This window comes from Lonchura striata, chromosome 3 (genome assembly GCF_046129695.1).
Source record: "Lonchura striata isolate bLonStr1 chromosome 3, bLonStr1.mat, whole genome shotgun sequence".
NCBI lineage: Eukaryota > Metazoa > Chordata > Aves > Passeriformes > Estrildidae > Lonchura > Lonchura striata.
In genome coordinates, this window is record NC_134605.1 from 7,571,057 (window position 1) to 7,588,084 (window position 17,028).

Sequence of the window (17,028 nt, forward strand, 5' to 3'; positions counted from 1 at the left end):
CTGCCACTTGTAGTAGTCAATGGCTTATTGCCTCTGAAGAACATCTCTATCATGTAACTGCCTGTGCTGTGCTTGCATGGCTTACAAGATCTATTACTGCCCTGAACTACCTCTTTGAGCTGGCTGGGGACATGAAAACTGACCCGGTCAAGAAAGGATGCTTGGTGGAAATGCTCTATAGTTTCCAAATTTTCCTGTTTAAAAGGAGCTGAAAAGGTATTTCAGAGATAATACATTCTCTTACCTGAAAATTGGCCAATACTTCCCCATTCTTAGCAGAATACCTACATTTCACTGTGAGATGCCCATTTTCTCCAGGGCACATAAAGAACTATGCTTCTTACGCAGGCCTTTGAACTGATTCATGATTTGAACTAAAATCTCTCCTGAAGAGCTTTAAGTTTTAACTTGAGGAGGCAGCAGCAGATAGCTGAGATGCTTGAAAAGAACTTCAACCTTGCCATTATTTACTATTAACTTCGAAGCATCAGGATGTGCTATGTCCACATGCTGTTAATATTACCCCATGTACCTTTGGGTCTGTGGTACTGAGCATATGTATGTTTCCTTACAAATGTGCATTCCCTTGTCCCTGGTTTTGTCCCCCTGGCTGCGTCCCGGGACTGTGCCAAACACCTTAATCTACTTAGCAGAGTTCTCTTCAGCTAGAGGACACCCTCTGCTACCTCTGAGCAAGGGAAGAGAAGCAATGCCCAGCTGTGGGCAAAGGGGCAATGCCCCTAACAGCACACTGGGAATGACACCAGGAAATACAGAGCTACCACAGCTGCTGGAGCCACGAGACCGAGTCTCTGATTCAGTGATTCGTGGCTGTGAATTTCACAGATTCACTAAATATAGCTGGATGCTGATTCCTAACAGTAAATTGCTCCAGCCGGCAGGCCCAGGCGTCCTGCCTTTCCCCAGTGGAAGCTGATGGGTGAGAGTGCTCAGGAGCACACCTTCCCCCTCCCGAAAACCGTGAGAGATGCGGCGCTGCCACCGGCGCTGCTAAAGCGCGTCTCGTATCTAGCGCTCTGCCTACGTGACGAAGCACAGGGCACTCCAAAGATGCTCCGTCAGCGCTGCGCACCGCGAAACCCCGTTTGAGGTGAAAACGAGCAGAAACTACCGGGAGCGAAGCCTTTAACTTCGCCCTCCCCCTACCCTCGGCAGTGTCGGGGCGCCCCCGGCGCGGGGCAGGGGTGCGCTGAGGCCGGGCAGCCCGGGCGGGACGGGGCAGCGGCCGTGCCCGCGGCTGCCATGCGTGCCCGGCGCGCCGGGGCCCCCCGCGCCGCCGCTCCGCTCCGCGCCCGGCAGGTGCGCGCTGCGGCTGCCGCTGCCCCGCTGCCAGGTGGGGCCGGCCGGCCGCGGGGAGCGCAGGGGTGCCTGTGCGCCTGTGTGAGCGCCGCGAGTGAGCCAGTGCGTGCGTGTGCGCTCCGCCCGGCGCCGGCAGGCTGCCGAGCCGCAGCGGCGGAGGCGGCGGCAGCGGCCGCGGAGGTACCGCCGGCTCCGCCGGGGGGGCCCCCGCAGGTAGGGGCGGCGGGGGCACGGCCGGGGCCGGGGCGGGCGGGAGCGCTCCGGGGCTGGCGGGGGGAGCGGCGGCGGCGGCGGGGGCGGCGCGGAGCCCCCGGGCAGCGGCGAGGCGGAGCGGCTCTCTCGTTGCAGGTGGCGGCGAACCGGATGCCTTTGGCGGGCAGAAGATGTGTCATGGGAAGCAGGCGAGCGGCGGCGGTGCCCTCCCGGCGGCGCGGCGGCGGGCGCTGGCCGCGGCGCTGTGGCTGCAGCTGGCGCTGAGCCTCGGCCCGGGGCTGGCGGCGGGCGGTGAGTGAGTGAGGCGCCCCGGCCCCGGCCCCGGTCCCCTCCACCGCCCCAGCCCCAGCCGGCCCCGCCGCCCCGACCCGGGGGCAGCGGGGAAAGTTCCCCCCCTGCGCCCCCCACCCCTTCCCTGCCCGCCGCGGGGCCGCGCAGCTTTGGGCGCCCTGCGTGCGGACCCCCGGCTAGAGAGCGCTGGCTCTCTCTAAGTACAGCTTCGGTTTGAAACAGCGTAATTTTCTGAATTTAAAAGAAAACAAAAAATAATTTAAAAAGCCTTGCCCCACCGCGGTCCGCTCAGACATCTCTTGGATGACTCTTAGTGAGAAATCCTCCCGCAGCTGGGGAAAGCAGGAATTTGGGGAGGAAGCTGGCGATTCGGGTTTGCAACGTCCTTCAGCACTCTCCTAGTGGAAGAGCGACCCAGCCTCATTTGGCCTTTTTAATTTTAATTACCTTTTTAACACTATCATTTAAATTATTGAGCCTGTGAGATATTTCAGCAGGTACTTTTAATTACAAAATTGTTTTAAATTGATTCCATAATTAGACTTGGATTACTGGAAAAGTCTTAAAGTAAACTGCTTTGCTGCAAAAAATGAACTTAACTGTGATAATGAGAGCAGCTTCACATTCCTACTCTGGCATGGTATTATATATTTGTGTTGGGGGAATAAGCCATTTTATGGTTGAACTGCATCACTAATGGCAGACAGAGCCCGATATAAAAATTGCTTGGGCTTCTTCTCATGCCAAAGACTTATGCCAAAATTTTCTAACTTGAATGCATAAGCCACAACAGCTCCAGTCCAGATGTATTTTCTGTCACTGAATATGGACTTACAGGAATACGGCTGAAGAAGACTTCAAAAGGTCATCTTCTCCATCCTCCCCCTGATTCAGTCCTAGTTTTCTCTCTGGAGACGATAATGCCATTTTCCAATAGAAATCCCGTGACTGCAAATGTGATTCCAGCTAAAAAAGCTTTTAAACTGTTGCAGTCACTACATAGCCCTCTTTAGAAATCAATGGCTTTAAAAAAAAAAAAATATTTTATTGCAACTGTGTAACCCTTGATTTCCTGGGCAGCTCATGTTTCAGTGTGGTGGTGCTATGCAGTTTGTCCTGTGCCTTTCTCCGGATTGGAGCTGTGCATGCTCCTGTCCTTCTCTAACCTCCTTCTTATGGCTCCATTCATAAAATTGAAGCTGCTCCAAGGCCCCCTCCTCCCTGAGGCTCTGCATATCCCACAGTTTGATTGTCAGCACTTATTAAACGATTAGTGCAAGAGGTTCTTCAAAGTATGGTTTATATCCCCCTCGAATGGAATAGTTTTCATCACAGCCTGCAATAAATCACTGTGCAATGCTGATCGTTACTAACGCCTCTGCCTTTCACCTCAGTAGTATAACTAATTCTGTATCAAATTTCATTTGTAAATCATTTTAGTATATTTCAATCATTTGGGGTGTTTTTTTAGACCAGAGTCTAGGAAAAGGCAATGCACTGAAAAATTGTGCATGGGCACAATCACCAGTGAAAAACATTAATTGCTGTTCTGATTATTGCTATTATTTTCCAGTATGGTTGTGCTCAGAAGGTAGGCACTGTATAAATCCCAGCAAATGTACAGTCCTTTCATGTGGTAGAATATACAGTTGTTGGGTTTCTTTCACCCTGAGTCATTCGAGTGGTAAAAATAATGAGCTTTGTAATTAGAACAGAGGACTGTGAATTAGCATCCCTCCTATTTTAAGGCTCTGTTGTATCTGTGAACAAGCTCACTGTGCTTACATAGATTGCTGTCTTTGCTTTGAGGGCTCAGCTTTTGGCTACCCAACCTGTGACACAGAGTTTGGGATCTCTGTAAGCAGCTGTTGGCCAAAGTTGTGATTTCCCAGGACCTTTGAAAATTTCATTTTTGTAGAAGGAGATTTCGTAAAATCATTTTATGGATTTGTGTATTTAGACATGAGGCACGCGGCATTACTGACTGGTTTGGAAAATGTAGCTCCAGTCTCCTTCTATCTTCTCATTATCTGTTAAATAAGGATAATCATACTTATCTCAGAGATTTCAAAAGAGCTTTGATGACATTTAATGAAAATACTATGGAGGTGGAAAGATTTGTTTCAAAAGCTTTAGAAAAACAGCACTGACAATATGCTGAAATAAAAACTACCTCACATATTAAAACATTTAAATGAATAATTTAGGGTTATTTTTTCTAGAAAGCAATCCACAGCTTATATTTTGGATCCCATTTACAGCTTCTTCCCTTCCTTGGCTGATACCAGGATTTGTCTCCTGTAATAATCCTGTCATGACTTGTGTGACTCCTTCTATTTTATATCTGACTAAGCTCTATTGATTGTCACGTTCTACCATTTCACCCCAAATCAATACTACTTATAACTCTTTTTTTCTTGCCAATAACCCTACAGAGAATAACTTTGTTTATTACACTTTGACTTTCGCAAAAGTGAATCTAGCGAAAAGATTTGCTGTAGAAGTGAACTCAAATGAGCAAACGTTCCAGCTATCAATATCCCTCATTCATCCCTGATGTATTTAAAACTCTGCTGATACCGAGGATAAAGTGTATCTCTCATACTTCAGCCTGTGGCTTTCATCTAATCATTTTTGTTTGCAAAATCATTTAGGCTGGAAAAGACCTTTAAGATCATCGAGCCCAAGTGTTAACGCAGCACTGCTGAGGCCACCACTAAACCGTGACCCCAAGTGCCACATCTACACATCTTTTAAATACCCAGGGGTGGTTGACTCAACCACCTCCCTGGGCAGCCTGTTCCAATGCTTGATCACCCTTTTGGTGAAGAAATTGTTTCTAACATCCAATCTAAATCTCCTCTGGTGCAACTCGAGGCCATTTCCTCCTGTCCTGCTGCTCGTACCTGGGAGAGGAGGCCATCCCCCTCCTGGCTGCACCCTCCTTTCAGGTGGTTGTAGAGAGTGATAAGGTCCCCCCCAGCCTCCAGGCTGAGCCTCCCCAGCTCCCTCAGCTGCTCCTCATCAGGAGGAACCAAAAAAGAGACAAAGCTGGGAAGGCTGGTATGAGGAAAAATGAAATGTGTAGTGGCTGGAGCTGATGACAACTTGCCCCAGAGTCTGAAGGTATTGTACAGAGTTCGCTGTGAAAACTGTAGTATGGAGATAATAGCTGTAACAGTGAATTTTTAAATATATTTCAAATTCCTTCCACTGTATTGCAATAGTGGATGATGACGAAATCTCAAAGGAGAGAGAGAGAAAAAAAAAGTTTAATAATCTTCTGTTTTTGAGATTTGTTATGTGGTCTTGTACCCAGATGTGACTTGGGCATGTGCCTGCTTTGTTGTCATGGGTCAGTTGGGTGAACTCTGTTCTTCTGCAGGGCCCAGTGGGGAGTCTAGGGCTGCAGCACACATCACCATAGGCTTGGAGAGAGCCATGACCTTGTCTTGCCTCCTGGCCTCAAGCAGGGTCAGCATTCTGGCTGTATTTCATGGTCTGTTTCATCTCTTTGATGTTCTGCTGCAGAAATGCACACTCCAGTTCCTCCAAAGCCTGGGTGGCTCCAGTTTCTCTGAACTTTTCCTAAGTTTTTGTTGTACTTTCTGGATTGCTGGTCATTTAGACTGTGAGCTTGCTGTCATGGAACCACTTCCCTGTGGAATATGCCTCACTGGCATTGAGCAGAGCTGAGGAATATCCTGTGCCTTGGAGCTCTCCTCCTGCTCAGACATCCCAGATTCCTTTGTTGTCATTATAGGATGATGCTGGGTTATATTCAGCTTCTGGTTCCCTGTAGCTCCCAGGGCAAAAAAATGCCTTTTTTTGGCATTGTAATCAATTTGTGGTGTTTCCCTGGTTGCATGTTTTGCAGGCAACATCCCTGCACATCAGTAGTGCTTTTAAGCTAGGAAGTACGTCATGCATGATTGCAAAGAAATCTGGCAGGTTGTGAAACCTTCAAATATACTGAATTTTAGTGATTCCATGAAAAACAGCAGTGAGCTTCTTTCTGTAGACTAAGGCTGAATTGTTATTGCTCTGTGATTGTATTGCATTTGAATGAAATTTTGGTTATTCCGTGGTTATGGTAACTAACCAATGACTTTGGATGTAGTGGCCATCAAACCACATCCCTTGGGTTTCTGAAGATGGTGGATTTGTTTCCCTGAGGTAACACAAGTTTTTGATGTGTGCTGCTGATGCAGGCCTATGATAGGGCTGACATTTTGGTAGCCTGCAGTTGTTTCTGGCAAGAAAAGCCAGACAGAGATTTGCCATAAGTGCCTTACATGTGATTTTGGGATTATAAAGAAGGTTTTCTGAAAACTCTGAATGTTTTCTGATACCATCTCACTAAGTCTGCAGTTAATGTATTTTATTGTCTCCCTCTCTGTGCGTCCGTGTTTTTTGTCAAGCAAAATAGACATTTCAGCCTCGAGTTCCTTGTACATTTGATGAAATCATCAGTTATTTTGCAGGATTTTTTTAACCTCCAGCTTATTGGAGAAGCTCAGTGTTTTGGAAGGGAAGTTTGTTTTCCCACAGTGACAGAATCTCAGTCCCAGGTGTACCTCATGCAACCTCTGTTCTCAGCACCATTCCGGTGCTGCTCTGATTGCAAGTGGCAAGGCTGGTGACATTAGAGGATGGCAGTTCATCATTTGTCTTAGTGGCACATCCATCTGCCTACAGCCTTGAGAGAGGTGGGCATATTTGATAGATTAATCTCCAATCAGTTTCTTAGCACTGTGCAAGAAGGAGCTTTATCACTGATGTGCTGTGTCATTTGGAGACTGAGGTTAACTTTTCCTTCTCTGCTTTGCTCCCTTACTCCCAGGATTGCAATAGAGTATCTTTGATCTCTGCATTAGGGATGATTACAACTTTAGGAGAATCAATTAATTATGCTTTGCTTTATTTTCTCATCTGTAAAGTAGATAAGCGATGTATTTTGTGGGTGTGTTAGGAGGGAGTTTGAGAACCTCCCAAAGAAAATGTTACTGGAATAAGAAATAGGAATTTTAGCAAAGTATAAACTGAGCTTTATCGAAGTAGAAGGTTATCTACTATTCGTGATTTTTGTTGTTGCTATTTGTGGGGTTTAATAATTAAATAGTCATACCAGAATTAGGAAAATGCTATCTTTTTTAACTTTTACAGATGCTTACAGATTTTTTTTCTGCAGGATTGATCATGTACTCAGCTTTTTTTTTTTTTTCAAATATGGTCTAAGTCTGATTACAATTAATTTAGTTTTATAACAAAATACACATTATTAGAAGCAGGAAACCTTGCACTTGAGCTATGGGTTTTCATGAGGTTTTAGGCAGGAAAAGGACAAAGTATGGCCTGAATTCATAGTTGATGTGTGCCAGTGCAAATGTGATTGAAGGCTGGGCTACACTTACTGGTGGGTATTGCTTAGTCAGAAAATGAGCTCGAGGGATAAAGTGGTGTAGTGTGCACAATTTGATTCACTAAGTGGAAAAATTTGCTTTGCTAACATATTAAGGGACTGAAGATACAAGGATCCTACCAAATTCAGCAATTTAACTGTGAAACTGGGATCTCCTCACTTGGTTTTACATCTCTTCAGCTCCTTCTTTCGGGGTGGCACAAGCAGGGCATTATGAACCAATTATGGGCTGTACATCTATTAATTCTCACAGTGGTTTATAGCAACAGTTTTTGGTGTCCACGCTCACCCTCGACCTGACTGCACAATTGCTTCTGTTTGCACCAAGTTTGGCCTCCTGCTTCTCAGAGGAGGCTCCCAATGGCTTTTCCTGAACAGCTGGGCTGCTGATGGGATTTATCCAAGTCGGGATGTTTCTTTCTCCTCTTACTGTAAACAGAGGAAGTGGTTGGTGGTGCCATCTGTGCTCACTGAGATCCTGTGGGGTAAATGTGTTTCCACATTTGGGACCTTTTAAATCGAGTAGTGTCTATCCTGGGTTGCTCTTCTGTTTGTTGTTAAGGGATTGTACCAAGCTTTCTTTAGCTAAAAGGTCTAAAGGAGGGTCTAAAATTTATCAGGAGCATTTCTGTATTAATTGATTTTTTTCACTGATGACCAACTTCAGAAAGGGGAATAGGGGCTTTTCTGCCAGCACCCCTACTTACTTTTGATAGACCTATCTCATTAAACTCATAATTTGACAAATATTCTTGCTTGTGGTAGCTTAATAGTAACAACAGTACTAAAAATGTGACTTTTTAAAAAAATATAGCTCTTCTCATCCATGGAGTTGAAAGTACTTTATAAAGGAACATAAGTTTTATTATGCTCCTTTGTAGATGGAGAAATGGCTGTAGAAAGATTAAATGTCTTGAAGACACATTTCACATAAGAAACAGATGTTGCCATATAGAGGGAAGAGATCCTTTGGATCTTCATCCGGCACTTTCTTCTGTAAATAGAACTTAGGGAAATTCCTAATCCACATTTTTATAACATGGTCTCTATAATAGGATTTTTTGGCTGTGACTGTCTTCTAATTGAGATGAGCAGCTGATTTCCTATTCACTTAAATTGCTACTTAAGCAAATCACAGAGAGTTTTTCCAGTGTGGTTTATTTGTGTGACTCCTTTATGTCTGAGATAGCACATGGCATTTTTCCAGACAGCAAAAACATCTTCAGAATAACAACCAAAAAAAAGTATCATGAGTTAGGGTAGAGCCCTGAAAAATGGTGTTATGCAGGTTTCTCATGGTGTAAAGTTCATATTAAGAGGAAAGGTATTTCTGCCTTGCTCAGCCATGTGGTTCATGATCACAATTTACACAAAAGGACAACATTAGAGAAATATTGCATGTGTTTTAAATGAATTCTAACATGCTTGAACGGTTAGAGAGAAGATCATTGCATGACAGGCAGCTCCATGCAGGCTGTGGCTTGAGTGTCATTGCCTTATACTGCCCGTCCCTCTTTAGAAATCAGTGGATGTGTAATGTGTTCCCATAAAAATATGGTTTCAGCTTACAAACGTTTGCTCATGAAAACTTAAGATGTAATGCAGAGGACACAGAAGGATGAAACAGGTCTGGTCCCTTGATCCTTTCTGCTAAGGGTGCAGCAGAGTTTCGGCGTAAAGCCAAATTCTTCAAAAAGAATAATGTACAAAATATGGAAACTGAAAAGAGTAAATAGCTTACAATAGCCTGAGGAAGAAAATAGTTTATGTTACTAAGGGTTAGATTATGTAGAAGTTGGGTTATCAAGGGTATCATGAGATAATATCCTAAAAATACACTCTCTTGTACACTGCTAAAGAAAAAATGGGATATGGCATGCACATGAATCAGAGGAATCATTATATCACTGGACTCCCATTCCAGAGACCAAGAGAACACGCTAAAAAGAAGAGGTTGTCTTTGAAAATGCAAAGCCTTCAGATCTTTTTTGGTACTGCAGAAAGGCAGCAGAACTCGTATCTATTTATCTGTCAGGAGGCTGGAGAATGCCATACAGATTCAAGAGAAAAGCTGTCATGCATGCTGGGAGGGAGGAGAAGATGCTCAGAAAAAGAAGCCTGTAAACATGGGGTCCTGTTCTCACTTCTGTCATTAGCACCAGCAAGTGTGTACAGTAAAAAACTATGGAACAGAAATTTCATTTCCATCTTTCAAGCCATGGGACAACACACTTCAGAGCAGTCACAGAAACAGGACTGGAAAAGAGCTCAGGAGTGCCTGTAGTTTACCCTCCTGCCCAGAACACAGGAGTCACACATTTACCTCAGGCATGTTACCATTTGAGACTTCAGGTTGGAAACCCTACCCTCTATCCAAATGCTTCATTCTCAAACCTTTATAAATCTTTTTGTCGAGTCTAACTCAAATCATCATTGCTGTAACACAGGGCTCTGAGGATTTCCATCTCTAGTGTGGGATTCCCAAGTGTAACTTCCTCCACTGTGCTGTTGTCAGTACAAATCCATCAGTGCTGTGTCTTGGGCCATCCTGACTGCTGCTGTCACTTTCCTGGGTCAGGCTGGAAGGATGCACACTGCCCCAGCAAAGAGTTTTACAAAAGTTATGGATTAATTAACAGCCTGGGAGCTGAAGTTCAGCTGGAGCTGCTCCAATGTTCATGTGTCGCTGCCAGCACAGAAGGAGCTGTTGTGATTCTCAATGGTGGAACTTCCATTTTTCTGGTTTAGTGAAGGTCACAGCTAAGTTTGTGCTTAACACAAGATCAGATGTTTTACCAGCAGCTATCAAAAGGGTCAGCTTTACCTTGCTCATTCTGAAGGGCTTGCAAGGCTTTTCCAAAGTCACAAATGGAAAGCATCAGGAATAAATCTCAGAACCCTCCCATAAAATATGCTTATTTACACAGTTCGTTCTCCTTGGGGATATTAGACCAACTCTTTGTACTTGATCATGATGTAAACAGTATGGTTATTGCCACAGTAAATTGCACCCAAGTGAATTTGTATTTTACTTCTGCAGACTGAGTGAAGTTGTATATACTGAACAGCCCTGTGGTACTAGATTAGATCCACACAAAAGCCAGTCAATAGCTTACAACTTCCATGTGTGTTTGCAAATAAACCATTTTAACTGTAATTTTGATAAGCAGCTGCTTGACAGCTGTCACCCCTAGTCCCTGCATTCCCATTTTGAGTGAAATAGTTGGTAATTGTGAATATCCAGCAAGATTGTGTCATTCATTCAGGAATGGCAGGGGGAGAGGTGGGGGATATTGGAGAGTGCATGGGGAGGAGTTGCTTGGTTAGGCTAAAATGGAAGTTAGATTTAGAGCAGCACTAAGGTGAATTAGCAAGAGGGGATCTGCAATAGTGTGGGGATGGGGTAAATCTTTTAGCTGTAAAAACTTCATGGCATACAGTGGGGTTTTCTTATATATTTCTAATACTCTGTGAAAGCCTACCACACTATTGCTGTGTTTGTGTAAGAATTATTTGTATTCTGGAAGCAATGGGTACTTATGAGAGGCATTTTTCTGTATCTCTCCACTTCGTTGACATTTTTAGGGATATTTTGTACACATCGTCTTACTCAGAGAAAACACAAATGATCCACTTAGAACAGAAAATAAATAATAAATAATTTGGTCTCCTGTAAATTGGACTTATAAAATAGCTTGATTGCAATTACCAGCTTTGCAGTAATCTTGAAGGAATTAAGATAAAATGGTGTTATCACGAGCAATAGTAAAAAATGAAAATGCACAGACATTTCTCTTGATCTTGTAAAAGTGTAGAACATTCTTCTCTCCTCTAAACGGGGACCATGACTTCCCCAAAAGTACAGTCATAACCATTCTGGGGGAGCACCAAGCTGCTGCAACCACAATCCTTGCTCCTGCTCTATCCCTCCTTGGGTTCAGAGCTAATCATCCCGGGCACTTCTTTCCATTGCTGACTCATAAAACATCACATGCTCTTTATTCCGCACTCCTTCTTCTCTTCTCCAAGGCCTTAGGTTCTTCTGTGGGGCCAGAGAGGAAGTATGGAGGAAACAGTCTCTTTTCTTTAGACACAATTCCAGGTTAATACCATCTGCATTTACATGGGTGAGCTGGAGGGTGTGACATGATGGTGACAGCACAGTACCCACCTTTTAAAACTCCCCCTCACTCTGCCCTGTGGGATTCATGTCCCAACAAGAGAGGCTGCTGTTTCAGGCCTTGCTCCCTTTTCTTTTGACACTCAGAAATGCTTGCCCAGATGAAAGAATCCAGCTTTCAAGTCTAGCAGAGTCCTTCCCTGCTGGTAGCCTGTGCATCATCTGTCAGTGCTGCTCTGATCCAGTGTGTCTGTCTCAGAGACCAACACAAGAAAGGTCCAGTCTAGGACTGATTTTCTCATGACTAGGCTGTTCTGTAGAGGCTAGGATATTTTAGTTCAAAGGGAAAACACTAGTGAAAATATTCACCAGATAAAATACATGAATGACTGCACAATGTGTGTAGATGAAGCCCAACTCCATTATGCCTAAGATCTCTTGGAAATTAGGTCATGATGGGACACACCTCTGCACAGTGGCTGTAACAGATGCCAGTGGAAGAAATTGCAGGAAGAGGCATTTGGTTATAAAAGAGGGGTATATATCTGTCTTTGCATGCAGCCATGCACTAATGCACTTGAGAGTGCCCCTTATTAATCTTATGGAGAGGTGGATGGGTAGTGAGGAAGATAAATAGAGAGATGTATGTGTATATGCTGAATAAGAGTGAGAAACCAAAAAAAGAGCCACAACCCAGGAATGAAATGGCAAAAAATACACTACACTCACTGACAGTCTTTCCAAGGTTCTTATGCTGGTTCTTAGCATTTACAAGGTTGCTTTTTACACTGAAAAATGGATGAGCACTGCCTCTAATGCTTCTCTTTAGGCACAAGAGTGATACTGGATTCATGTGAGGGATGGAGAGCGGGAAAGTGTTGGGTATATTTAGATTCTATTTCATTTTTATTTCATATTCAGTAATGTTACAGAGACGGACTTCATTCCTCATTTCAAAGAGAAATCCATCAGATAAATTGTGTTCACTGCGGGGAGAGGAATTTTGTCAAAACCAAGATGAAAGATGCCTTGCTGCAGTAGCCTTGATGTACTAGGAGGTGTGTTTCCTGGATGCTACGAATAGGTGTATTTTTTAACCCTGGGTTCTGCATGTGGAAGAGTTTTCTTGGTTCTTCCAAAAGGCTGTCTGAGGAACCTTGTACTTGGAGCAGGCAGATCTATGCTGCTCAGGAAGTCAGTATGTCAGCCAGGCCAAGGTTACAGGACTGAAAAAAAGAGTATTTTGAACTTTTTTTTTTTAAATGCTAATGTTATTAGAATATTAATAAATGTAAGGGGGCACTCATTTAAAATAGCTCAGAATTATGGCAACTGGAGGTTTTGCTGCAGTGCATTAGTATCACAGGTAAATGATTCATGACATTTGCCATCCTGACCTGTCTGAAGCTGTGATTTAAAAAATGCAGACTTCCAGGCCAAACAGTTATAAATCTGATCTGATTTTTAATATGTTTTATAAATCCGATCTGATAATTATTTTTTTCCAGAGGAACAATGTACCAGCTCTGTTGTCATCTTTGCATTTATGATCCCCTTTTGCCTTACTTAATCTCAGTTTAATTCTTTGGTTGTTTTATTGGAGAGGGAAAAGTCCTTTGGTAGTGCATATATACCTGTAGTGTTAGAAGAAATGTTTTCCAAATGCTGATGTTTTCTGTCCTTGCAGTCAAGTGATTCTGTTATCATAAAATCTCCTCAGAAGCACAAACCCCAGGCAGTGCAGGGAGCTGCAGCAGGGTTTCAGGAGCCAGTGGGACTGGCAGCTTACTGTGAATGTTAACACGAGTCTGCTGTTTGTTAGCTTGGAAATCCATTTGCTAGTTTTTTCCCCTGATCTGAACGTGTTTGGAAATAGGATGATGTAGGGATTTTCCTATTCATCAGCTTTCCATTTCTCCTGTGAATTTCCATCTTGCTCCGAGGCAGGCATTCAGGCTGTGGGGACTCTGGTGGCCAGTGCCACAGCCAAATTCCCTACAAGAGCAAATCTGGATCCTCTGTATTACCTCCTACACTTGACCTTGGGAATGGAGGAGGTCGGGGTGGGAGGAGTTTGTGTGAGATGAAGAGATTTAATCTCATGAAACAGTTCTAAAATGGTGCCCCACTCAATGTACATGCGGGGATGAGGAAAATCTGCTTTTTTTCTACAACACAAGATGATGCTGGTCCCTCTGGTTTCAGTGTCTGAAGACCACTCATTCTTTCTCCCTTGCATCCTTGTCCATCTCTACTTATCTCTTCCTCTGACTTATTTTTAAAAGTACCTACCTGAAAATAAAACAAACAGGTGGACTAGTGCCTTTTCTAACAGATTCTCTGGGAAGCTACTAGGCAATTAAAAAAATGTTTAATATGTCTCTTTTTGTAATTTGGCTCCCATTCAGCCTTCTCCGGATCATCTGGTCTCTCTGCTGTCTAGATCAACTGTCTTTTAAAAAATGTCTTCACGCACACTTTTTAACTGTTTGCCTTGATCAGAAATACAAATAAGAGTCAGAAAAACAAGACAGGGATGTGCTAGATGGGGAAAAATGTCAAGGGATATATTATTCAGAGCTTTATCTAAAACTTCCTTTCTTTTCCTGGTTGTAATGGTAGTTTGACTCTTGCCTCTCCTATTGAACTTGACTGTGTTCTTTTGGTTTGTTCTGGGCCATCTTAGTGAGTTTTGAAAGCAAGACCTGGTCAGTGTCCAGTCCTGAGTGTTCCTTACTATCAGTTCAGATGATCTGTGGTAGGAAGGGAGTGATTCTGTACATCCAAGCCTAATGACCTGAATTTGTAAAGCTAAATAGCAAAACCGCTACTGGCATGACTCACTATTATTTTTAGCTCTGAAGAGGAGACAGTGGAGCAAAGGTTCATCTTTCCATACCAACTGTGCCTTTTGTTGAACAATCTGATCCTGCTGAGAGGTTTAATGTTCATCTTTCTGTTTTTAACCAGGTTTCTGCAAGATGCCATGCATCTGTTTGGCTTCTATTCATAATAGGCTCATTCCTTGAGAAAATGGCTCTCTGCTCTTCTGGTACTGTATGGGCCCTTGCACAGGACAGAGACTTTGCAACTTGAATTGTTGCTGGAAACAGCCAAAGCAGAAAATGGGACTGATTTAACTGAAACAGCAACACAGAAGTCTGTGAATTTGGTTTGTGCTATTTAAAGTATAAATATTTTCTCCCTTTTCCTTCAGCATGCTACTTATTTTATATTTAAAGAATGATTTTCGGAGGTTAGACATTTGGTAGTACTGGTATAATAAAGGAAAAATCACATTTGCCCATGGAATAACTGATCCAGATTCAGTTTGGAAAAGGGATTTCTGAAAGCTTTTGCTCCTAATCTCATGGAGTGCTGCAAAGCCTATCAGGCTGCCTGGGCTCTGCTCCTGCCAGGTTTACCTGGGGAATACCTGGTTGTTAAAATCCTCTTGCATCCAAGCAGTTCCTTTTTCTAACATTGAATTTCTAAGTAAAAGTGAGTGCTGATACTGACAGATTTGAATGAAAAAACATGTTTACACCTTAAAAAAACAGTGAAGTGACTTTGGAGTTTAAGAACTGCTTTAGAATTAGCTTAAGCACTGAAAAAAACTTAAAGTCCCTTAACTTTCACTGAAACAAAGGGCCTGAGCTGCTGTGAAGGTACAGGGCAGACCAGAGGTACTCCTGCCTTTGGGACACTTGCTAAGACTGTGACCAAAGCAAAAACCTGCATTCAGATTACTCAATAATGGCATTTAGGTCCTAGTCTGTGGCTCGTAGTGGGGATGCAGCATATTTGATAAGGAGATTGCTGGTTTTATGGCAAGTTGAAGAAGAAAAAAATTAAATCACTTTAAGAAACTGCACATACAGCAACCTTTTAATGGAAAAAACCCCACTTTACCAGGATTTAAATCTAATTTGTATTATCTCTTAAGACAGACATATAATGGTGAATGTCAACTGAGTGATGCTTGTATGTTCTCTGTAGTCAAGTCTTGGTCTGCTACATATAGAAGACTTATCTGAGCCAAAAAGGGAAATAAGGACAGAGAATAAGGAGCACAGGGGAAGAATGTGCCTTGCACTATCAGGGGATTGCAAATTCAGATAAAGTAAGACACGGACATTTTGTCAAAGAAGTCGAATATGTAAGTTTAAAGCTTGCTCTAGGCAGTTTAACTTAGCCAGCACTTCCAACAGCTGATAACCTAAAGTGACACTGACCTTGGCACACTTACAAGGGCAAGACTCGCACAGGGATAAATTATTTCTTGATCAGTTGCTCAAGTATAAAAGACACAGTCCAGCATTACTTCATTCATAATTATGGGTGTTTGTTTTATCCCAGAACATACTGATTGCAGGCAGTGGAAGTAGAACAGTCTCTCTGTATATTTGAGCTCTTCTCTCTCCATTTTAATATATCCTGGGGCATGGTGATGCTATTGAGTTTGTGCTGCTCTCTCCACTCGCCTTCCTGACTCATCTGTTTTTAAAGCTGAAATGCATGGAGTAGGAAGTAGTGGTTTTGTTCAGTAACTATCTGTGCAAGCAGGATTTTTGGCCAGATTGTCTTTTTTCTGGCCTCGTTGCCTTCATGTCCAGGAGATGTTTCATGACCTTGGTGTGTGAACACACAATCCCAGTAGCACAGCTGGTTTTCAAGTGTTGTAAGTGGCTGCTTTGAGGCTGTCAAGTGTGTAGAGACACAGTGGAGGCAACTTAGCCACAACGTCACTATTTTTAATCCACCCTCTGTGTACTGAATCACCGTACCTCTTGCTAAATCTGTCAGGGCCTGTGGGTGGTAAATGCTGCTAGGATGTAATTCCTGTTTCTTGTGAGGAGCTACCCAGACTCAGGAAATAAAATGCCATGGTGGGAACAGAACTCAGCTGTACCCTCCCCGTGCTCGTTGTAGTGGTTTCTGTAGAGCAGAATGGGCAGTTCTGGAGTCATAGCCCTCTCCTGGATTTGTGGCCCAGTGGACCACTTATTGGTTTCTTGGGCTGACTGAATGCTGTCAATGCCAAAAGTCCCACAGATGTTCTCATTTTCAGCTTAATATATGAAAGTGCTTGTGATAAAAAAGCCACCAAAAAATAAAAACCTGGGCCCAAAAATGTTATGCGATACCCCTGGGAAGCTGACAGCTGAAGGGTCCCTTCTGGATCTTCTGCTGAGTGACTTGCTGGGTTCAGAGATGCTTTTGCACATGCTACTTTGCCCATCTGTTCTCCCTGCTTCCTCAGATCCCCTGAGCGGACAGAGAAGCACAACTCAGAAGACTTCTTTTCTCTCTGCTCTTCAGAGAGAAGAAATTGTGTCAACTGCAATACACTTTTTGGATGTAAAAAAACCGTGAATTGGCAGGCAAAAAACCCAGATAGTATCCCTGAAGTGTGTAAGGGGAGCTGCCAAAAGAATCCCAGTCCCCTTGGTTTAGCAGTGGTCACTGAATTACAGACCTGACATTTTTGGACAGCCGTGTTTTTTGTTTGCTTGCTCCTCTGTTAGACATTTAAAGGATAATGCTGTGGTGAGAAATGGATTAATTTATACCATTTGCTTTACCAGCACATCCTTTAAGTCAATAAAATGTTGTAAGACTCAAGCTCTTTGTGAGCTAAATCTCTGCTGACAGCACATGA

General features: G+C 43.5%; 1 protein-coding gene across 3 annotated transcripts in view; it reads left to right on the forward strand.

Annotated features, from left to right (window-relative positions):
• Window positions 1–986: 986 nt before the first annotated feature.
• SUSD4 (sushi domain containing 4) overlaps window positions 987–17,028 on the forward strand; it is a 69,782-nt gene continuing 53,740 nt past the window's right edge. The window contains exons 1-2 of one of the 3 annotated variants that reach the window (XM_077781862.1): window positions 987–1,111; window positions 1,669–1,824. In XM_077781862.1, the coding sequence (XP_077637988.1) occupies window positions 1,704–1,824 (121 nt within the window). In that variant the 5' untranslated portion in view covers window positions 987–1,111; window positions 1,669–1,703. Of the gene's footprint in view, window positions 1,112–1,435; window positions 1,534–1,668; window positions 1,825–17,028 lie in introns of those variants that run through there. The other 2 variants (XM_077781864.1, XM_077781863.1) reach the window with 2 other exon arrangements.